Here is a 24,308-nt window from a genome sequence, read left to right on the forward strand (position 1 = left end):
CCAGCCTGCCGTCGGGGGGGTTTCTGAGAGGTTAATGGTGTCAGAAGCGTTCAGATTCTCTGAAACGTGGCATTAGCATTAGCCTGGTCAGCAGCTCTGTGCATTAAAGGACATTCCTGATCCGCACTTCTACACAGAAACTCTTTTAGTACACTCACACACACACACACTTTTTATTGGACTCTTAAACATACAGAGGGACGGAGCTATTTTTAAACGAATGTACTGTCGATTCACATTTCATCATCTAAATGATGGATACACTCACCAAGTGCCAAATGAGAGTAAAAAGCTGTTTTAGCGAGCATATGCAATGATGTCAATCGCCAGTTGGCCAGTAAAATTTAAAGGTCCCATATGGTGAAAATGGGTTTTTATGGGAGTCTGTGTGTCATATAGGCTCGGGGGTGTAAATTAAAAGCTGTGAAAAAAAAAAAAACCCACTGCCGCCATTTCTCCACCCCCCCCCCCCACAAAACTAGACCGCCTCCCAGCTAAACTGGCCAGTTAGAATTTGATGCATTTTGCTAGAAACCGGTTAACCAATGGGTGTCGTGTTCCAAAACTCGACCTAGCCCCGCCCCCGAACGTGAACATTCCATCCAGCAGCGAATCCAAGCGTTTGTGGGAGGGGAGAAAAAAGGCTCTCAGAAAAGTGTGGGAAAATCAACCCAACTCTTTTTTTTTTTTTTTTTGGTAACACTATTAAATTAGTGTTTAATAGACACATATAAACGGTACAAATATAAGTTTAAGTGTCACTCACCATATGGGACCTTTAAATGAATTCTAACAATGCAATGTTGTGAGAACATGAACGTGAACGATGCTCGTGACAGTTAACGGGCCAGTGTTGCATTGTCTCGAAAGTTTAAGCCTTGCCAATTTAAATAATTAAGTGCGTTACGCGAATACTAAATTACCGTTTAATGTCTTCTTGCACTTGAACGAACAGAATAAAACAAAATGATGCCAAAAATGCCCTTCTCGGCGGTTGTGTCTTAAGGGAACAGTTGAGAAAGATAACGCACGTGTATCATTATATTGGATCAATGCATTCACTCTTAAAGTGACAGCAGCCTAATAAACCTGCTGCCGTCTGCGTTTATAATGTTAATCAAACAACAAAGGACAAAGACAAAATCACACAATTAACTTTAATAAAGATTAATCTCTGTTTAACTTATACAGTGAAGACTATGCAGTGTTATTTTACATTTGATTACTTAATTTATTAAATTATTACATTTCTGTATCTGGAAAGTTAATTTTCACAGGTATCTAAAATCTATATTTATATATTTAAATAATATTCTTTGCTATTCAGTATATTTTGTTTCCTTCCAAAAAATAAATAACTAACTAAGACAACTAAAGAGTAAAATGAAGTTTAATTTAAATTTAATAAGTTAAATTTGAGTAAATGCAAATCTATTGATTTGACACAACTATTAAGCATGTAGGCTTACAAGCAAGTAATTAAGTTATAAGTTAGGTTACAAATAAGTTATTACTTATAAGTTAAGTATAATTATTAAATCATTTAATTATTGCAATAAAAAGCAAAAAAGAAATGATTTACGTAAAAAAAAACCTCTATAGCAATTAAACTCTTGCATTTTTTCCCTATTTTTTTAAAATGCATGCTTTAATATCATTAATGATTTAAGGACTATGTACCTTACTTTATTACTGGTATTAATTCAATAAATAGTTAAAATAGCTTGTGTATGATTACCCCGTTTACTTTCTTAATAAATATTTCTGGGCTTATTGTACACAATTAATCGATATTATTCTGAAATTGTGAAATTCAAATTATTAAATCTAAAATCAAAAAAAAAAAAAGTAAAAGTAATCAAAAAAAAAATGCATAAACTTTCTCCACCTCTGACACATCTTTCCCGTTCAGATGAACATCGTCATCAGATTCCAGTGGATAAAGTCAACTTTAGTTTCCTTTCCACTGTGAAATGTTACATTAGAGAAATCAAATGCATTGTGTTTCAAGTTGTCCAAGTCGCACCGAAGCACACACACGCATTTCGTAAGTGTAATTTTACGCAAGTGTCCGTAAAACAATCAAAAGAGTGTGTCTCTGTGTAAATAGCGGCTGCAGCAAATTGATTCTCCATTATCAAGTCTCACAGTGAGTGAACATGCAAAGAGGCAGGACTATCTGTTCTTCAATTCCGTTCGCTCTCGGTTTCTGCCCCTCGTTCTCTCTCTCTCTTTCTCTCTCTCTGTGTGTGTGTGTGTTTCTGTCTCTCGCTCATGTTCCCTTCTCTGACATCAGGATATTCCATCAATATCTCCCGCTGCAGTTTGAATTAGGCTGTCAGTCAGGCAGACAGAGAGAGAATTGCACAGCTCTTCTTGAACAAATGAATTTTTTTTTACCTTGGTTTAAAAAATAAAAAATTCTTTCAGTAACGGATCACACTTTACTTGAAGCCTCTAATGCATTATAGAGAAATCCCGTATGCATTATATATAGTGTTCAGCCAATCTGATTCATTTTAAAACGGTTGGAAAGTCTCAAATGCAGTGTGGCTGATGCAATTTAACAGATATGAGACACAAAATGTATAAAATGTGTGTTTGTTTGATTACATTTTTCACTGAAAATATTGAAAACAGAAAAGGTTTATATTCTTTTGACAATTGACAGATTTTGTTTGTTTTGTAAAAAAAAGAAAAAGAAAATGCTATTTGTGGTTATACATTTAATTAAATTAAATAATATAATGCATTAAACCACAATCAACACCCAATATAATGTGCTTTTAATGCATTAAACCCTTTAACAATATGCCTGATGTGTGTGGGTTTAGTAAAAATTGTAATAGTTCTTCTAGTACATACACTTTTTTATTATTATATATAAACAAAACTAAAACGAGTGTATTCTGAAAAATGGCATGTGTTCAGAGCATTAAATCATCTGCACTTCCAGTCACGTCACCATCAGCAGAGAAGGACGAACACACACTAGCACGAAGGTTACACACCTGTCAGGATGCATCTCACACACACACACACACGGATCCATTCTGCTAGGCACATCTCTCTCTCTCTCTTTTGTTCGTTTCATATTCTTTTGTACTCCGTCTCCTCCACTGTTATCAAACTCAGCTTGTCCTTCATATCTCTCCCACAACACTTCAGTCTCTCTTTCTCTGTCTGCCTCGGCAGGATTGGGTTTTAAAGTGGTGATTCCTGCGCTGATGTTGAATCCACAGCGCCACGACAAAAGAAATCATATTTTACTCGAGTTGTGAATGTGAGCTCGCGGTCTGAGCTGAGAAAAAGTTGAGTTGGTTGACAGATTCACAAACGAGTGAGCTGCTTCGGTTAATGCATCGGCCACAAAGACTCAGAAGTTACCAGATCTGAACTGGTCTAATAGTAGAGAGTGGCGCTTGCAACACCGAGGTCATGTGTTTGATTCCCAGGCAATGTATGAACTGAGTAAACATGCTGCAATCCACTGCAGATAAAAGCATTAAAACACTGAAACTTATTATTTTCTGCCGACAAGATTGACGGTAGATTCTGTATATAATATGAGAGGAAATTAATGCTTTTTTCTAAGGGATGCACGAAATCTCGGCCGCCATATCGGTATCGGTATCGGCCGATATATGTTCATTTTTAACGTTATCGGCAGGACAAGAACATTTGGCCAATATATTAAAGCCAATTAATAATGTATTATTTCCTTCAGCTGAGATGCTTCAGATTCAACATGATTTTTTTTAATTGCTTAAAATATGATTAGAATCACTTGAAAAAAGGAAAATACAGTAAAGTGCAACATGTAAGTCTGTCATATATCGGCTACATACAGTTATCATGAGAACATTATTACATGTGTGCTTGGGACGTGGCTTTTAATGGTGAGAGGCTTACCATTTTTGTTATCAGGCTCTCAAAAACAATATAAAAAATTGGAGTTAGATTTATCGGCCAATATTTTGGTTGTCGGCTTTCAAATATAAGGAATTATCGGTTTCATATCGGTGCATCCCTACTTTTTTCTATCAGTTGTTTACTTTGTAATAAAAATAATATAATATTTGCCTATTCCCGGCCATACATTTAAATAATATAATGCATTAAAGCACTCAATCATCACCCAATTTACTCTTTAACACTGTAAACATGCATATTTAAGTATTGTAATGTCTACTAATAATGAAACTAATAGTTCCAGATAGGGCTGCACGATATTGGAAAAAAATTACATTGCGATATTTTCTTTCCCAACGATATATATTGCGATATTGCGAGCCATCAATCCAGGCTAAAGTCAATAATTACCATTCCATGATATTAATAATTTCACTAATAAGCAAGCTTCATTACAAGTGACAAAAAGGTCACTTAATATTTTATTCCAAAATTAGAACATATTTCTGTCAGAATTCGGTGAACGTTCTACGCAATCCAACGTGGCGGCGCTCTTAACAGATGTTTGTTTGTTCATTAGGCTATAATTCCTCAAAATAAGTTAAAAAAAAATCGTATTCTCTCTCTCTCTCTATGTTTTCGGTGCTGATGCAGTGACGCGTTCATGTAAACGGCACCTAAAAGCTGTCACAAAGAACCAGCAAAAGTAATGATTATGAATATGTCAAATATTGCAATGAGACATTTTAATTGTTTATTAATAAACAAGTGTTTTCTGTGTCGGCTGCAAAGATGAAGTTGACGATACTGACTCGCAATCTTCGAAGTAGTGAACGCGCCGGAGAGAAAACTATGTAATCCACATTTCATATGGATTACATAGTTTTATTTTGTTTTGAATGGTTCTGTTTAAAAGTAGAGATTTCTGTAGATAATAGATATATATATTATTTTTTTTTTTAGGTGTGTGAGGCGAGTAGGCTACCTTATACGCTGAGTTTCGGTTCATGGATGATAGCTTAAGCTCCAGTTCAGGCGCTGGCGCCTCAGTGTCGTGATTATCTATTGTCTGCTATATTTACTTTTTATTTATTAAATCCAGGAAATTGGATTATGAAACACTGATTAAAATTAAGATACAATTAATACAAAACGAAATTCGCTTTAAAGAAAGGCTTTGTGCTTTCTGTTTGAGGTCTCTGTGAAAGTTTTAAAGCAGTCTTTTAGTGCCGCTTTCAGAGCGGTCGCGTCCGTAATGGACAACTGTCACGTAACATTGTTTTTTCCTCATAAATGCAAACACGAAAAATAAAAGACAAAAGACTTTTTAAAAAAGACAACCATCCGCAACTTTATAACACTCCAGGAAAAGTACCTCTTTTTGGTCAACATCCTCCTTTTTATAGCCGAAATATTGATTTTGACTTTCTTTTTGGTACGAAAACATACTTTTTTTGCGGCGGATCCTCTTCGTCGCCCATTTTTAGCTATCGGATTGCCAGTGAATGTTGGCTGTGACCGGTGAGCAGCAGCACAGCGAACCAATCACTGTGCAGGCACGCGGAACGTGCATGTCACCCCAGCAACAAGCCATACAACAAACTCGTGTTTACCGTGTGCGACCGTTCTCTTAATACACCATGGGTGCTACTACCCTTCATATCGCATGTTCCAGCGATGTGACTATCGCTCAAGCGCACATCGCGATGTCGATGTTAAAACAGAATATCGTTCAGCCCTAGTTCCAGATGTTGATTGGCCAATGCAGCATTCTGTCCATATTCATTCAAATACACAATATCATAACAACTAATGATGCAGTACAGACCAAATGTAATACATTTACTGGACATTTTATTTAAAAGATACATTTTATTTAGTGATCATGGCAGCAGTAATTTATCAAATGATGGAGATGAGCATTATAACGGGGCACATTTAGGCCTAAATGTAAGATTTATAGATTTGAATTTCATATAAAATGTCCATGTATTTGGATTGCACCGTTTTACCAAAAACAAACTAATACACTTAATGTGATGCATTTTTGTCAAACATACATAAATGAAGCAAGTAAGAATTCTGCACTCAAAAATCATGCCATAGTTTTTTATTAACTATTTGCATCGATTTGATCCTATGATCTATTTTGATATTTTAATTTTGAAATTGCTTAAAATCAGCATGAATCTGTTCGCTTTAATGTATTCAGTTAAAAACTATGGTTAAAATGTGTCACAAACAATATTCAATTAGGTCAAATGAATTAGATTGAAAGAAATTGTATTAATTGAATATATAAACCTGGTTATTGTTCATTCAAAACAAGACAAATTCACTGTATTAAATGTAGGTATGCACCGATATGAACATTTTGACCGATACCGATAACCGATAATTCTTTATATTTGAAAGCCGATAACCGATATATTGGCCGATAAATCCAAAATCCAAATTTTTATATCATTTTTGAGAGTCTGATTACAAAAACAAATAAGTCTCACCATTAAATCCACGTCCCAAACACACAATAATAATGTTCTCATGATAGCTGTATGCAGCCGATATGACAGACTTGCGCTTTACTGTATTTTCCTTTTTTTAAGTGATTCCAATCATATTTCAAGCAATTGAAACCCATCATGTTGAACAGTGCGCATCTGAAGCGTCTCAGCTGAAGGAAATAATACATTATTTATAGGTTTTAATATATTTTCTAATCAGGCCGATAACGATAACATTAAAAATTAACATATATTGGCCGATACGGAAATGGCGGCCGATATATCGTGCATCCCTAATTAAATGTATTAGTTTGTTTATGTTAAAACTAATTAAGTTATAAGTTATGTTCATGTTAATCCAAATGCATGGACATTTTTCATGCAATTCAAATATATAAATGATAAATTCAGCCCTTAATATTTTTCGAGTGTTATGGCATACTTTTAAGAATTCAGGAACGACACTGAACATTCGTTTCCCAGTGTGCCAGATTGCAATAGTCTGTTCAACAACCGAGTGCTCAGAAGCGGCCCGATAAGAAACGCACTGCGGATTAATAATACCTATCCTGCACCATCACCTGATTTGCATAAATTCCTTCATTGAATCGGATGCTAAGACAATAAACGACGGCATCATTGGATCCTCACAGAAATGCGATGCGGTGCACAGGATTACAGCGCTGCTTTATGACCTCTGATGGCACACGCTCAGACGCTGGAGATGCTCATAAATAAACACAGTCACACAAAGACTGCATTATCACCTCATCCACCAGCCTCTCGACCCATCCAGAGAGAGAGAGAGGGGGGGGGGATTTAGAGATTTGTCCTTTAAAGGCATGATTTTGCTCTCTCATCAGTACAGGTATTCTCTGAGGACAGGTCGGTCAGGTCGGTGTCTTGCGCTCGCTCCCAATCTCTCTCGGTCTCTGCTGTGCTGTCCTGTCACCAGTTAAAATTCATTTTTTGAGCAAAGCAGTGACAGTAGGGGGTTAGGAACTACACGCACACCACACATATGCCTTGAATACACTACTGAGCTGGACTATAAGTTGACATCATGTCTAGACAAGCTCCAGTGTTCAAAGTTTTAGGAAAAGAGAGAAAGCCAGCTCACATCAGAAGTTAAAGCAAACATTATGACGTCAGGTATCTGAAGGCCATTATGATATAAAGCCCATTCACACGCCAACAATGATTGTCACATTTACATCTGCCTTGCCCGTTAACAGTAAGCATCATCAATAAAGGTGTAAACTGAATTTGGGCTTTTAAATCAGTACATTCCAAGCTTAATGTGGCTTTATGTACTATACCCACATTTGTATCGTTCATCATCTGGACCCATATTATGGAAGCTTGTTTCCGCCACATAATGAAAAATAAAAAATGTATTTGCAACTTTTTTTTTCTCTCTCACAATTGCGAGTTTACATCTTCACATCAGCTCACATCAGAATTGCGTGATATAAAGTCGCAATTGTGAGAAAAAAAGTCCGAATTGTGAGATATAAACTCACAATTGCGAAAAATAAACTCATAATTCTGACTTTTTTTTTGTTTATATCTCGCAATTCTGACTTTATAACACGAAATTGGGAGTTTTTCCGCAATTGTGAGAAGAAAAGTCAGAATTGCGAGATGTAAACTCGCAATTGTGAGAAAAAAAGTAGAAATTATCTTTTAAAATAGTTTATTCTGTGGTGGAAACAAGCTTCCATACTATATCGTTCCTCTGTGCCATTAGTTGTGAATTCCGCTATTCTCTTATTATTCTCTATTTATTATCATAATATTATTAATAAATATTATATTGTATGTTCAACTGAAGAAAGACCTTCGCACAGGTTTAGAACTACTTGAGGGCGAGTAAATGGCAGGGTAGGCGATTCGTTCCAGAAAGATTTTTTGTTATGCTGGTTGAAAGTCTCTTCACATCCTGACAGCAATCGCTGGGCTATATTGCTTTCAAAGTTAGCTCGCTATCACTAACATCTCCGAAAATTGCCTACCCTACCCTAAATGATGACAGAATTTTCATTTTTGGATGAACTATCCTTTTTTAAGTCAAACGTGGCCTTAATCTTAAATTTATAAAAGTATATAGTATAAAATTTCAGACATAAAAAAATCAGACATAAAGCTAAAATTGTCTACAAAGTAGGGGTTGCAAAATACATTTCAGACAAGTTTTGAAGAGAAAAAAGGTAAGAAAAAAGCATCAAGAATTTTGAAGCAAGCTTCTCCAGTAGCCTACTGTTTATTGTCCACATCTGCTTCACGTATGGGGATATTTGGGGATATATGAGTTGGGGATATTTAATTTTATCAATCAATAAATTCCGCTAGAAACAAACCTTGTTGTATTATTTTAATTTAATACTGTGAAGCTGCTTTGATACAATCTGTATTGTGAAAAGCGCTATACAAATATACTTGACTTGACTTGACTTGACTTGACGTATGACGTAATCATGCGTAATAAGGAAAAACGCTTACCTGTACGACGCATGCGCACACGCGGTGACGCTCCTGGAGATAAAGCAGCAGTCCGATGAGCCTTTTAAACTAATATCCTATACGTTTGAGGGCTCAACAGGTTCCGTTCCTGCTGAGTGAAACAACGGTTGATCCTCTGGGAAGGATTATAAAGAGAAGTTGTTCCTTACTTAGCATATCCCTATGTTTACATCGCATTTGTGTTTGTACTGACAACCGGTAGAGCACAAAAGATAAAACTCTCGACTGATGTTAAAGATAATCTTTCTAAAAATAAATAAATACATATTATGAATCGTTATATTTTAAACCTTTCTGAAGTCTCACCCTTTTACTGCCTATGGTCTCACCTGATATTCACTTCTGAACGCTGCTGATTAGCCCCGCCCCTCACATCCCGTGAGCCGCAGTAATTGGATAATAGCAGCATGAGTATTCAATTATGATTGGTTCAGTTCCGCATAACTCAAACCGCATCTTAAACTTGATTGGCTAGAATGCCAGCGCGTTCGTTTTTTATAATAATACTTTGTCATTTGCACAGTTCTTGCATTGCAGCCTCTTCTTTTCTGTAGGCATCTATATAAAAAAAAAAATACATTGTGAAAAAGCAGAGCTTTATAATTGACTTGACTTTTAAATAATAGCCTATACATAATGTTGAAACAAAGATTAGCAAATTCTCTTCAATCTTTAATTGACTTCCTTTATGGTTAATTTCAACACATAACATAGTTGATAGAGTTGATGTTTGCTTATGTTTAATTCAATCTTTTCAAGACGTTTGTAAGATGATCGATGTGAGGTTATATACAATAGTTTTGTCAGTACGAGTCTGACTTTGGTAACTAGACCAAGAATGAAATAAACAGATGGTTTTGTTTTCTAATTTCTACTGAGAGGACCAATGGGAAACGTTTGGCTCGGGCAGTTCCTTAGTCATTTTAACAGTTTATTATCATCACAGCTTCTGTGAAGACACCGTCCCGTTCCCTGCAGCGCAACTGCCGTGTAAAATGCATTTCCCTGGTATTTAGGGTAATTTAATTTTAATACGGCTTTTGAACGAATCTGCCATTCTTACTGATGAACCCAGGTCAGAGCTAGTGGCGTGCTAGTAGATTAGTCTAAAGTGAGAGAATGACGTGTTTTTAATGAGATCTTCATTTTTTTTCTGGAGTTACTGCAGGTCTCGCAGGCGCGCCACAGTCTTATGAGCTTATAATGAGTGTTCTGCCACTTCTTCAAATCGTGTAAAGTCATTTCTAAAGGAATGTAATATTACCATCTTGCAAAGTAAGACCAGAGATTGTTTTCAAGTCTAATATAACAAAGAAAAAAAAAGTGCACAATGAAATCATACGTCTCACGTCTTACTTATTTGTGCAGTTTTGTTTTACTACCAAAACAATTTCCACTCAGACATTGTAAGTAAATTTAGCAAATAATAACGGCAAGCAACATGACATTTTGAGGTGGAAAGACTGAAATGGTATTTTCTTGTAAAAGATCCAATAAACTTCAATAAATCCGTTTCACAGTGTACGATATGCGTCTCTAAAGAGGGACACAGAGCGTAATTGTCTCCAAACAAGACCTGTAATATGTCAGTCTTCTGCGGAGTTGCAGAAACCGCTGTGTTCGTGTATTACTTTAGAGAACGCTCGAGATAAATGTGCATTGGTGCAATCAGTCTCAGTACTTTTGAATTGACAATTGTGTGTCAACAAATGGAAACAGCAGATTATAGATGAGATATTCAAATGATAAATCAGATGGAGGCATTTAAGATTCACATGATAAAATGGAAGAGTATCAAATCCATTTATGTACTCTTCATCTACACTGCCGGTCACGTTGAAATCTCAATCTAAATGTACTGTGTGTGTTGTGATTTATTTTAGTTGTTTAATTCTCCGTGCGTGTGTGTGTGTGTGTCTCAGGTCTCTGTCTGGGCGTATAGTTGGAGGAGTTTGGTGGTTCTTCACTCTTATCATCATCTCGTCCTACACGGCGAACCTGGCCGCCTTCCTCACGGTGGAGCGGATGGTGTCGCCGATCGAGAGCGCAGAAGATCTCGCCAAACAGACTGAGATCGCCTACGGGACTCTGGATTCTGGCTCCACCAAAGAGTTCTTCAGGGTGAGAGATCAATATTAATGCTTATTTAGATCTAGATCAACATTTAGATTGATGATTCATTCTAGGGCAGGGTGGTATGATGACAAGATATACTATATATATATATATATTATACATATATATATATATATATATTAGGGCTGTAGTCAAGACCACCTTTGTCGAGTCCAAGACAAGTCCAAGAATAATGAATAATTTTAATTTTATTTAAAATAATTGACTAATTCAAAGAACAACAAAAAAATTATAATTATATAGGCCTAAAGGAGCACACACATTCGTTTCGACTGTCTGATCAGCCTTACATTCTGTTCCTGTCAATCATACACGCGATGTCAACCAATTAAACTGCATGAGGGAGGGCCGAGCCAACTCACAGACACACACACACACACACACAAGAGATGCGGATAAACCGCGGATCGGGCGGATGACGTGACGAAAAATAATGTTTTAGCCTACCACTCGTGGAATAGGCAAAGAAAGAAAGGTAAGAAAAAAAGTCTGAAAACTTTGCCCATTAATTAGATGTGCAAGGCAAGCAGGCTAGTTTTCGGGGTGTTATGGACAATTAAAAATGTGAATATTCACGTTGCACTATCAGCGAGTTTATTTAAACATTTATTTTTTATAGAGCCGTTTATGAGTCAAAAGAGCCGGCTCTTTTCAGTGAGCTGAGTGAAACGAACCGGCTCACGAAAAAGATCCGAAATGCCCATAGTTATTTGGTGGCCAGTGTTTCACTTTCCCTCCAATAATATTTTGTTTTAATATCGCGGCGACGTATGTGTGATTACTGGGAACATAATAAAGACTCCTGGACTCGGTCGAGACCAAAAGCCATATTTGGCAAGACCAGTGGCCGAGACCGAGACAAGTCCGAGTCCGAATACCAGCGAGACCGGACTCGAGTAGCCTACTACAGCCCTAATATATATATATATATATATATATATATATATATATATATATATATATTAAATAGATCATAAGTGACAGTAAAGAGATTTATAATGTTACAAAAGATTCAATTTAAAATAAATGCTGTTCTTTTGCACTTTCTGTTCATCAAAGAATCCTGAAAAATAAAATGTATCACAGTTTCCACAGAAATATGAACTGTTTTCAACACTGGTAATAATCATAAATGTTTCTTGATCATCATATTATACTGATTTCTGGAGGATCATGTGACACTGAAGACTGGAGTAATGATGCTGAACATTCAGCTTTGCCATCACAGGAACAAAATTACATTTTAAAAATATAATAAAATAGAAAACAGTTCATTTAAATCGTAATACTTTTTCACAATATGACTGTATTTTTTTATTATTCAAATAAATGTAGCTTTGGTGAGCAGAAAATACTTCTTTCAAACACATTTAAAATTTTACTGCCCCCAAACTTTTGTTTTATATATACAGGTGTATTCTGAATTATTGCCACCGTTGGTAAATATGATAAAAGAAGCCTGTGAAAATAAATCTGCATTGTTAATCCTTTTGATTTTTGATTAAAAAAAATAACAAAAATCTAACCTTTCATTGAAGTAAAACTCATGAATGTGGGAAAAAAAATTACATTATGATGAATGTCATAATGTGGATTATTTCATATTTACCAAGGGTGCCAATAATTCTGACCACAACTGTATATATATATATATATTTGTCATACCGTCTAATCACCAGATGAGTCTGGATATTGTGTTTGGTTTGAGGATCCAGGCTGATTAATAGATCAGATATTGAATCAGTCTCTAAAGAGTACAAGAGCTAGACCTGCGCTCAACATCTGCACAGAGAAACTGTCTGCAGTCTGGAGAGGAGCGAAGAAAGCTATTTACTCAGAGAGCCGAGAGAGAGCGATAGAGGGAGAAAGACAGATAGGTGGAGAGAGAGAGAGAGCTGAATGAATGTTGTGTTCATTAATGAACTGAGCAGCGCTGCATGCGTCTCACTCAGTCTCTGTGTCCCTGTTGTCAAACACAGATGGTGTGATGCTTCACATCTACACGGGAAACTACATCCACTTTCTCATGCCATTCGCTTTCCACCAATCTCTCACTCTCTCCACCAGGCTTTCTCATTCTCTCTGCGACAACCTTTACCTGTCTCACTCTCTCTGACGCCTCATTCTCATTCTCTTGTCCAACCCGTCTCACTCTTCTCATTCTTTCCACTAATCTAGTCAAAGTCAAGGCAAATTCATTTGTAAAGCGCTATTCACAAAACTCATTGTTTCAAAGCAGCTTTACTGAAAATCAGGATGTTAAAGCGTTAGCTCATCGAAAAATGAAAATGATCCCATAATTTACTCACCCTCAGGCCATCCTAGGTGTATATAATAGGGATGCACCGAAATGAAAATTCTTGGATGAAAACGAATATTATGAAACTTAAACTTATTATGCTTTTTGTTGTTGCTTTTTCCCCCCATTTATTTTGCCAATTTTTCACATTTCATAAATGTTATAGTCAAAATGTTCTTTTTACTATTTTGTATGGGGTCAGAGGTCACTCGTCATGCATCGGGTCAGAGGTCACTCGTAATGCGTCGGATCAGAGGTCGGGTCAGAGGTCACTCGTCATGCATCGGGTCAGAGGTTGGGTCAGAGGTCACTCGTCATGCGTCGGGTCAGAGTCGGGTCAGAGGTCACTCGTAATGCGTCGGATCAGAGGTCGGGTCAGAGGTCACTCGTCATGCATCTGGTCAGAGGTTGGGTCAGAGGTCACTCGTCATGCGTCGGGTCAGAGGTCGGGTCAGAGGTCACTCGTAATGCGTCGGGTCAGAGGTCACTCGTAATGCGTCGGGTCAGAGGTCGGGTCAGAGGTCACTCGTAATGCGTCGGATCAGAGGTCGGGTCAGAGGTCACTCGTCATGCGTCGGGTCAGTGGTCACTCGTCATGCGTCGGTTCAGAGGTCACTCGTCATGCGTCGGGTCAGATGTCGGGTCAGAGGTCACTCGTCATGCGTTGGGTCATAGGTTGGGTCAGAGGTCACTCGTCATGCGTTGGGTCATAGGTTGGGTCAGAGGTCACTCGTCATGCGTTGGGTCATAGGTTGGGTCAGAGGTCACTCGTCATGCGTCGGGTCAGATGTCGGGTCAGAGGTCACTAGTCATGCGTCGGGTCAGAGGTCACTCGTCATGCATCGGTTCAGAGGTCGGGTCGGAGGTCACTCGTCATGCGTCGGGTCAGATGTCGGGTCAGAGATCACTCGTCATGCGTCAGGTAAGAGGTCAGGTCAGAGGTCACTAGTCACGCGTCGGGTCAGAGATCACTCGTCATGCGTCGGGTCAGAGGTCACTCGTCATGCATCGGGTCAGAGGTCACTCGTCATGCGTCGGGTCAGAGGTCACTCATCATGCGTCGGGTCAGAGGTCACTCTTCGGCCGGAACTCGACTCGCGTACGGCCGTTAGCGGAAGCCAGTTATTATAGTTTATAAAGTTATAAATATGGATCTTTTTCTTACACAATCGACTGGCTTCACTTCAGAAGGCCTTTATTAACCCACTTTTATGGGCTTCAAGTCATATAATTCACTCCCATTATAAAGCTGGGAAGAGCCAGAATATGTCTTTATACACCACAGATTGTGTTCGTCTGAAAGAAGAAGGTCATACACACCTAGGATGGCTTGAGGGTGAGTAAATCATGGGCTAATTTTCATTTTTGGGTGAACCATCCCTTTAATGTTTATAATATCTCAATATCTTCGCATTTAGCACATTACAGCTGGACGGTAACATACTTTACATTTTGTGACGATATAAACAATCAAGCATTTGAGATTTGCTACTGCATATGGTACATATTGCCCTTCGTGATTGTACTGTATGAAGTGGTATAGAATATATAGCCAACTGTATATACAGTGCTGTGTGATTATATAGGTACATTTCGCAACAATACAAGGAATCAGGCAGTTGTGATCTGCTCTATAGTCGGCTATATATCGCTCTACGTGATTGTAGTGTATGTATGCTAATGAAGTGGGATAGAATACATATCCATTTTTAAATATATAACTGTGCGATTAATACAGTTCATATTTATATTGCAATATAAAATGTAATCTGTCTCATCACAGTAACAGTGGCATCTCTGATATACTGGCGGGAAGCATTTGATCAGGAACCGAGGGAATAAGTAAATGTCAGGCGTTCGGAGTTTGTTTGTCATTTGTTGTCGGGCGTTTGTGTCTGAGCGCAGGTTTGTCCAGGGTGTTGTTTATTTGCCGGCGTGTGATGTTTTATTTGGGAGTGTTACGGCACAACAGCGATTCGCTCCGGGCCGGACGTGACAAACATTATTATGGGCCGGCTGTCCGTCACGGTCCGCTGCTTTCCTCTCACACACTGGAGCGTCTGACTGAGCCTGTGTATGAAAGAGGCACAAATGATCGAGTACGAGACACACTGGGACACCAGCACGTCAAATACCATTTCTCACAGGACTAACACACTTTCAGCCGTATTAGACCCATCCGTCTTATTTACAGCAAAGCCAGCACTCTCAAAGTGCACGCTTTAGAGCTCACTACAGTATCACATTTATAAATCATATATATCAATATGAAACCTGAGAAATAAAATGTATCACAGTTTTCCACTGTAACGGTTTTCAACATCAGAAATCATAAATGTTCCTTGAGCATCAAATCATCATATTAGACTGATTTCTGAAGGATCATGTGACACTGAAGACTGGAGTAATGATGCTGAAAATTCAGCTTTGATCACAGGAATAAATTACATATATCTATATATTCACAGATATTTTAAATTGTAATAATTTTTCACAATATTACTGTTTTTCTCTCTATTTTTGATCAAATAAATGCAGATTTGCTGAGCAGAGACTTTTACCGACTTTTAGTGTATATTTGACCATTTATTAGACTTAAATTATTTCAAAATAAAATCACATGCACATTTATTAACATGCACATATCGAGCAAGAATATATACCGTCAGTCGATCATGTGCAAGAAATTAAAACCCGTTCAGGATGATAAAAGTCTCCTTTATATGAGGTTTATTTTGTGGGAGTGACCGACTGTATTTGCCATTTTACATTTAAAACAATAATATCTTAGTCTAAACCTAAAGTAATATTGACAAACTATATATCAGCTGCTTTACAGTTTTGGTGTCTTTCAAAATGACACAGGAAGAAGTAATTTATTAATTTGCAGCTAGTATATTTTTAGACTTATAAAGCGTGTTCAGACTTTTATTTTGAAAAATAACGATGAACATGAAAAATCATAAAATATTGGTAGAAATATCAGTTGTTCAAAAGACAACATCCATTCTATGTTTTGAGAAAAAAGAAACAAACATGTTTTAAAATATAAAGAAAAAATGATAGATTCTGCATTTGTAATGTGGGTTTGTTAGAGGTTGAATTCAAATCAAATACTGCCAAACTGCCCATAATACTTCTGAAAAGGATGTCTACTTCATAAATAGTATGAAAATTATGGAAATATATATGGTTCAGATCAATTAAACCATAAATGGAAAGGGAGGCGGTCACTAATGGAGTCTGGTTGTCACCTAGTGGAAGCGTTTGGTACTGCGCCCCAAACGCAATCTCACTGAAAGCTCATTTTTTGAGATATTAACCTCAAATTTGAAACAGAACTTGTTCCGATTTATGGCTTTGATTTTCTTGCAGTGTTAGAGTAAAACATGTTTTGTAAAATATATTGTATATGAAATAAAAATTATTATATTTTTACATTTTCAAAAACTTAAATTTCTACAACTTTTTAAAATTTATTTCACTTTCACTTCTACAAAAAAATCTCTTTTAAAAAGACAGCAAACTTAAGTCTGTGCTATAAAGTATTCAAGATTTATAACAATTTAAAGTGGAAATGTAACTTTGGGGTCTACACTGTAAAAAAATTATATGATCAATAAGTTATGACAACATATGTTTTTACATTGCTTTAACTCATCAAAATAAGTTAAACAATTTTAAACTTTTTTATGAGTTATACAAGATTCAACTCATCTTTTTAAGTCAGTGTAATGTAAATTAAGTTGAAATGACTTAAACATCCAAGTTGATTGTACTTAAAAATTTAAGGCAGCAATCTTTTTTTTACAGTGCACCAAAAATGGGACTGACAGTTAACGGGTTGGTTACACTGATTGTTTCAAAGCAGCTTTACAGTGATAATAGGACATTTAAGTAACAGATTGTTTTGGCTTTACAGCAGATCTAGAATAAAGTAAGTTTTGATTGATTCCCTTCAGTTGCAAAGATCATGATTTTGAAGAAAAGACTGTGTGACTGATTTGATGTCTTTCGCCCTCTAGAGGTCAAAGATTGCGGTGTACGAATATATTTTTTTTTAGTTACTATGACTTGTAGTGCCAAAGGACAATTTTCTTTATCTTTTTTATCTCTTTGGTGATTTTTACAACGGAAGTGAATCAATCAAATATTGACTTTAGCTGGACAATAACTTTATTCTAGAGCTGCTGTAAAGCCAAAACAACCTGATTCTTAAATGTCTTATTATCACTGTAAAGCTGCTTTAAAACAATCCATATGTGACCCTGGACCACAAAACCAGTCACATGGGTCAATTTCTTGAAATTGAGCTTTATACATCATCTGAAAGCTGAATAAATAATCTTTCCATTGATGTGTGGTTTGTTAGGATAGGACAATATTTGGTCGAGATACAACTATTGTAAATCTGGAATCTGAGGGGGCAAAAAAATCGAAACATTGAGAAAATCTCCTTTAAAGTTGTTCATTTATGTTGGCGATGCATTCACTCACACACATACATGTTTTATATATTTACGGTAGGAAATGTACTAAATATCTTCATGGAACATGATCTTTACTTAATATCCTCATGATTTTTGGCATAAAAGAAAAATGGATAATTTTGACCCGTACAATGTATTGTTGGCTATTGCCACAGATATACCCGTGCGACTTGAGACTGGTGACGTGATCCAGGGTCATATAGTTAAAAGCGCTATATAAATGAAGGTGACTGATTCTGACTTTATCTAGTTTTCTAGCTTAATACATATTTTTTGAGTGACTGATTTGATGTCTCTCGCCCTCTAGAGGTCAAAGATTGCGGTGTACGAAAAAATGTGGAGCTACATGAAGTCTGCGGAGCCCACGGTGTTCACCAAGACCACGGCCGAGGGAGTGGCGCGCGTGCGCAAGTCCAAGGGGAAATACGCCTTCCTGCTGGAGTCCACGATGAACGAGTACACGGAGCAGAGGAAGCCCTGCGACACCATGAAGGTCGGAGGCAATCTGGACTCCAAGGGATACGGGGTCGCAACCACCAAAGGATCGCAGCTAAGGTGGGTGGAGTCCTATAACAACCCACCAATCACAGAGCTGTTATAGTGTTCCACCTACCCTGCTGTGTTTCTCTCTCTCTCTCTCTCTCTCTCTCTCTCTCTCTCTCTCTCTCTCTCAGTTGTCACACTCAGGACTCTCTGTGACGCTGTGATGTTTTGTGGTCACATATACAGAAGCTGTCTTTAATCTAATAGAAGTGGGGATCAACATCAGGGACTTAAAAAATACTAAAACTATATATATATATATACCGTCAAACCAAAAATTATTCAGACACCAGATATATTTTTTGATAATTTTTTACTAGTGTGTGCAGGACACTATAGTTCATTTATGTGAGGAGAGCAAAATAAAGTGAACTGTGACATATTATACCCAATAATTCTTCATACAGTGACTACCAGTAACATTTGGGACCAAAAATGATTCGGACACTTTGAGCTGATCATGTTTTGCTGAAGTGTTTCTTCTTTAATTGCTAATGCTCTTTTTACACACAGACTGAACAAAATGAAGCATTGCTCGGTCACTGGTTGAGCTAAACTGGTATTATCTAATTGTGTAGTTAAATTTAACAGCTGACAGATATTCAACATAATTCATGTGTGAGACAGTCTAACAGAAGGACGGACAAAACCAGTCAAATATCCACTGATTTGTCATATTTTATTACCATTTTAGAAACTATAGCGAATAAACTGTGATAATGTGAGAAATGTTGAAGGTGTCTGAATACATGTTGGTTTGACTGTATATATATATATATATTGGGGTGTAACGGTACACAGAAGTCACGGTTCACGGTTCGATACGAGTTCGGTACATTTACGTGTGATTTTGTCTCATTATAACAGCGGAAACTTAAAATACTCTGTCATTTATGGTCATGCGGGTAAGAGTAAGACGTCAGTCGAAGCTGATTTTGGCTTCCAGCGATTATGGAAACATGATGCCGCTTTCCGTTCCTTTCCTTTAAGGAACCCGTGCGTAACATCCGTATCATGTAACGTCACGTATTAAAAGCGTATTAAGTGTACTTTGGGCTTTGGGTGTGCGCTTAAACGGACAAATACATGCATAAATATGTCAAAATGTCCGTCTTGGGGACTTTTTAACTTAAACGCATCCAGTTTGTTCTTCAGTGAACATAACAGCTGGGGAAATAATCGAAGTCTTAAAGTGACAGCAGCCTAATAAACCTCTCGCCGCTCTCTCTGTCATTCAGTGTCAATCAAACTACAAAAGAAAGTGAGAGACTCATTCACTGATCTTCACCGAATACCATTTGTAACTTTAATAAGAATCGATGTATATTTAATTCATTCAGCGAAGACTTCTACTGTTCAATTTCTGAATAGTAGGCTAAATTGTTTTATGTTTATATACATGTAGGTACCGTTACACCCCTAATATGAATATATACGTATTTTTTTAAAGGAATCATATCATGAGAAATCAAATATTTCTTGATTTTCTGAGATATGAGTTTAATGAATACTATGAAACACATATATCAAGTAATCTGTTGTCCACATGCTTCTGAAGAATCTCAAAACGAGCGGCTAAAGTTTATGTCAATAAGCCTGCTATATCATAGTTGATATCCACATTTCTAAGGCCTCAAAATGATCAACATGATCTGAAAACCTGTCTCACACAATCTTCTACATGCCGTCGATTGATCGTTTAGACTTTTTTTTATCAAGAAAAAGCCTTTAAGTATAATTGTAAAGCGTCCACTTTCAGCTCGAGTCTATTTGCTGTGAAATCTTTACTGATTTTTATTAAGTAAATGTGAGAATAACTTTGATATTTGAAGATGAACACTTACTGGACTTGATTTACTTGATTATCCAGACATTATTTTTTATTCAAGCATCAAATATATCATAATATCAAATATGATCATCAGGCTTTTGAGGTTTATTTGTTCATCTCTCAATCATCATTGTAGTGCATTGCTTTATATGTGTTTAAAACTACAGAGCTTTAATGATAAAACTTAGCATTTAAATAGCATCTTACTTACTATATATATATATATATATAAATGGATCTCAAGGAGAAACTGAAATAATGAAAAATGATATCACCTCTTTAATGACAAAATCTGATTAAGGTTTATTATTTTGCTCAGAAAGTATTAAAGTTTCTTTTTATTGGTTAAACTTTTCAGAGACAAAAGCTCCTGTATCCCACAAGATATCACAGTTTGAGCTCTCACAGACAGTGCTGTGTGTGTGTGTGTGTGTGTGTGTGTGTGAGTGTGTGTGTGTGTGTGTGTGAGTGTGTGAGTGTGTGTGTGTGTGTGTGAGTGTGTGTGTGTGTGTGTGTGCGTGCGTGTGTGTGTGTAATTTTGTTTTTACTCCTCAGAACCAGCGCTCAGGTAAACGTTGCCCTCACACACTCCTCTTCTCTCTGACGTGTCTCATTTTTTGCTCATTTGTTCTCATCAAGCCTGTAGCCCGTCTAACACCTTCATCAACGTTTCGTCTGTTTCTGCATAAACTACCAGCACGTTTTACACCACGCCATCTTCTGGATATTACAGTTTATTAACGACAACATGAAATCAAAATTAACTTCCAAAAATAAATGAGCTCTTATTGAATATTATGCATTAGTACACACTATTGTATACATTAGCGTTAAAAAGTTTGGGGTCGATATTATTATTATTATTATTATTATTATTACAATTTAAAATAATGATCAAAGCTGAATGTTCAGCATCATTACTCCAGTCTTCAGTGTCACATGATCCTCCAGAAATCAGTATAATATGATGATTTGATGAAACATTTATGATTATTATAAACTGCAGAAAATGTATATAACTGGTAAATGTGTGTAGGTGAACAATATTTTAATTAACACTCCAATCAAAGTCGGGTGGATATGGCATTATTTCCCACTAAATAGTCTCTTTGGAAGTTAAATGTGTAGCGTTTCATGTTGTCTTTAAATAGAAAATGATTGGAAATGTTCTGTTATGACGTATGTAACCTGAAATGATAATCAATGAGTGTTTTAATCTGTGGTCGGTGTTTGACCTGTGTGGAGATTCAGTTCTGCCTGACCGGAGAAGAGTAGATATCCTCCTTACGTTGTTATCAGCCCGTTCAGCAAACTAATGTCAGCACTGTGACCTCTGACCCCAACCGTTTAAGCTCTCCAGGACAGATATAAACATGCTGCTAGTGATTACAGACACCTTCCATCTACACCGAGCTGTAAGTGCTTGTGTCGCTCTAAAACCTATAGACAGAATCTCAGTTATGAAATATCACATATGCCGAGGCGAATCCTTTAAAGTGCCCCTATTATGCTTTTTTAAAGCCTCCTAATTTTGTTTTAGAGTCTCGTATGATAGCCGTACAATCCAAGGTCATAAAACACGTTCATTTTCTCTTAATATCCACTTCAGCATCAGCTCTTTTCTCTCAGTGTCTGAAACGCTTCGTTCGAAGATTCAGTCTCTCTTAGCCCCGCCTCTCTGAGAGCTGCTCTGCTCTGATTGGTCAGAAAGCAAACGCTCATTATCATATCTGAATCTCAGCTCTTGACACACAGTGATGCGAACAGTGGCGATGGCGTGGGTTTTACCGTATCGATCTCATCAAAGTGGATTTGCTTTGTCAGCAGAAAACAGCGTCTTCTCCACATGAACAACACAAACCAAACTCTTCCAGTCTCAGATAAACTACAGTGTTTGAGGGCGGAGCTAAGAGACGCTGTTCAGCCAATCAAGACCACAGGCTGGCATTATGCAAATTAGTTACAAACCTACCTATCTTCAGCAGGAAGTGAGACTGAATTACTGACGACTCGTTTCAGTTCAGAATCACTTCGTTCTTTTAGGAGACAAAAACAACATTAATCTGCTCTTTAATCTTTGAAACTCTTGACCTTTTACATTCACAAACAGCTCTATTACACACTACATGAAAGATGATATCTGAAAAAGCATAATTGGGGCACTTTAACATATACCTTTGTAAAAGCGTGCTTCTGTAAAGCTGCGCCTTCACACACACAGATGCTCAGTTCACACAGACGAGATGGAGAGGTTTCAGATGAAAGACGTCGAGCGGGACGAGTCTCCACACGGGCTGAGAGGCAAAACAATGCATGAGAATCCGGCATCTTATATACTGCACACTGCCTGCTGTTTTAATCATAGCATATGAAGCATGCGGTGTGTGTACAATGCAAACACGTTTTGTCTTCATATGGTAACATGCAAAAGAGCAATGATGAACTATTATGTTGCACCAGTGAAAGGTAAAAGTAACTTCTCAGAAGTCAACATGAAGTCTTAACCCTTGTGTGGTGTTCATATTTTTGTTATTCAGCCAGTGTTCATGCGTCTGGTGGACCCGCTGCATTTTTGGGTTATTAATTCAACATAATCAAACAATTTATGTTAAAATACTCAACAGATGTTTACTTCATCCCAATTACATCAATATAAACAACATTTATGGCTAATATTTCCTCTTTAGCTTTGTTAAAGCCCTATTCGGACGGGACTAGTTTCACAGGGGGACGTTAGAGAAATTTCTGTTTCACAGAGTGACGTACTTTGAGATTTTAATCCTGTCCGAATCTGCCATGTCTGTCTTTTTCTCACACGACCTCTGTAAAAATTCCAGAGCAAATTACCTACTGTTTTTCGTCAAACTCGGCGGTCCTCAGAGAAATCTAATCCCGTCCGAATGCGAATGTCTGTGTTCGCCGAAAATGTGAATGAATTTTTTCCAAAACGCTTTTTCTTGTGTGTTTTGGTCAACGCGAACTACCGTACAATCTCTCGCTATCGCGCCGGTATTCAAGTTTCCGCTTTTTGCGCACCGATAATGGATGTGGATGTGTTCGGTACACTGCGAAGAAATAAAAACATGAAATCAACAAGAAGAGCCAAATCACGTAAACTGTTAAGACTGGCTACTGTAAGATCAGTGTCAGGTAAGATTACTTTCATTTCTGCACTTAATTACATATAAGTTAAAACTTTTTATTCCAGAGGGTTATTATAAGAACCCAGTTCTATAAAATCATGATGATAAATGTATGTTTAGTTTTTTTTATACTACAATTTTTATAAAATGTTTACAAAACACTAAATACGTTAGGACGTTTTACTTTATATTTCAAAGTGCTTAATTTTAAAAATACTTAATTTCAAAATACATTTGATCAAATTTCATACGCAATCCACGCATTCTGAACACGTGATCTTCTGCAATGCCCACATGTAAAACACAGACACTACCTCGGTAATAAACACGGAGATGTTAGTCCCGTCCGAATCCGTACATGAAATCACAGACGTAGCTTGATAAGAATTGTAACTCAAACGTCGTTTGGAAAACTAGTCCCGTCCGAATAGGGCTTTAGATCACATTTAAGGATTGCAACCTTGTGCGGGAACGGCAGGGGTACAAACAAAACTCACTTTTGGACACAATCTCTCTCTAACTCACACACACACACTCACTTGGATATGTGGTTTACGGGGACTCTCCATAGGCGTAATGGTTTTACAAATGTACAACCTGTATAATCTATCCCCCTACACTAACCCTACCCATCACAGGAAACTTTTGTCCTTTTTTGAATTTCAAAAAACACCATTTAGTATGTTTTTTAGGCCGTTTGGTTTATGAGGACACAGATGTCTTCATAAACCATGTTTACGTTGTAATACCCATGTCATTATACACATTTATGTCCTCATAAACCATATACAAGAACGCACACACACACACACACACACACAATAACAGCAGGTCCTGACAGGAGGAGGACAAAGGTACACAGGAGCTAAAATTTCCACACTTTTATTAGCTCCGGGTCCAGTGGACCCGAACATCCTGTGTGTAATA

At 37.1% G+C, this 24,308-nt stretch overlaps 1 protein-coding gene across 5 annotated transcripts in view; it reads left to right on the forward strand.

The window, feature by feature from the left end:
* gria4a (glutamate receptor, ionotropic, AMPA 4a) overlaps nt 1-24,308 on the forward strand; it is a 127,532-nt gene that overhangs the window by 87,279 nt on the left and 15,945 nt on the right. For all 5 annotated transcript variants that reach the window (XR_014628639.1, XM_084418470.1, XM_084418471.1 and 2 more), the window contains exons 12-13: nt 10,862-11,060; nt 18,172-18,419. Coding sequence is in view for 4 of the 5 variants with exons in the window: in XM_084418470.1 (XP_084274596.1) it covers nt 10,862-11,060; nt 18,172-18,419 (447 nt within the window). In the remaining variant the exon portion in view is untranslated. The remainder of the gene's footprint in view (nt 1-10,861; nt 11,061-18,171; nt 18,420-24,308) is intronic.

Source organism: Rutilus rutilus, assembly GCF_951802725.1.
Source record: "Rutilus rutilus genome assembly, chromosome: 9".
Classification (NCBI taxonomy): domain Eukaryota; kingdom Metazoa; phylum Chordata; class Actinopteri; order Cypriniformes; family Leuciscidae; genus Rutilus; species Rutilus rutilus.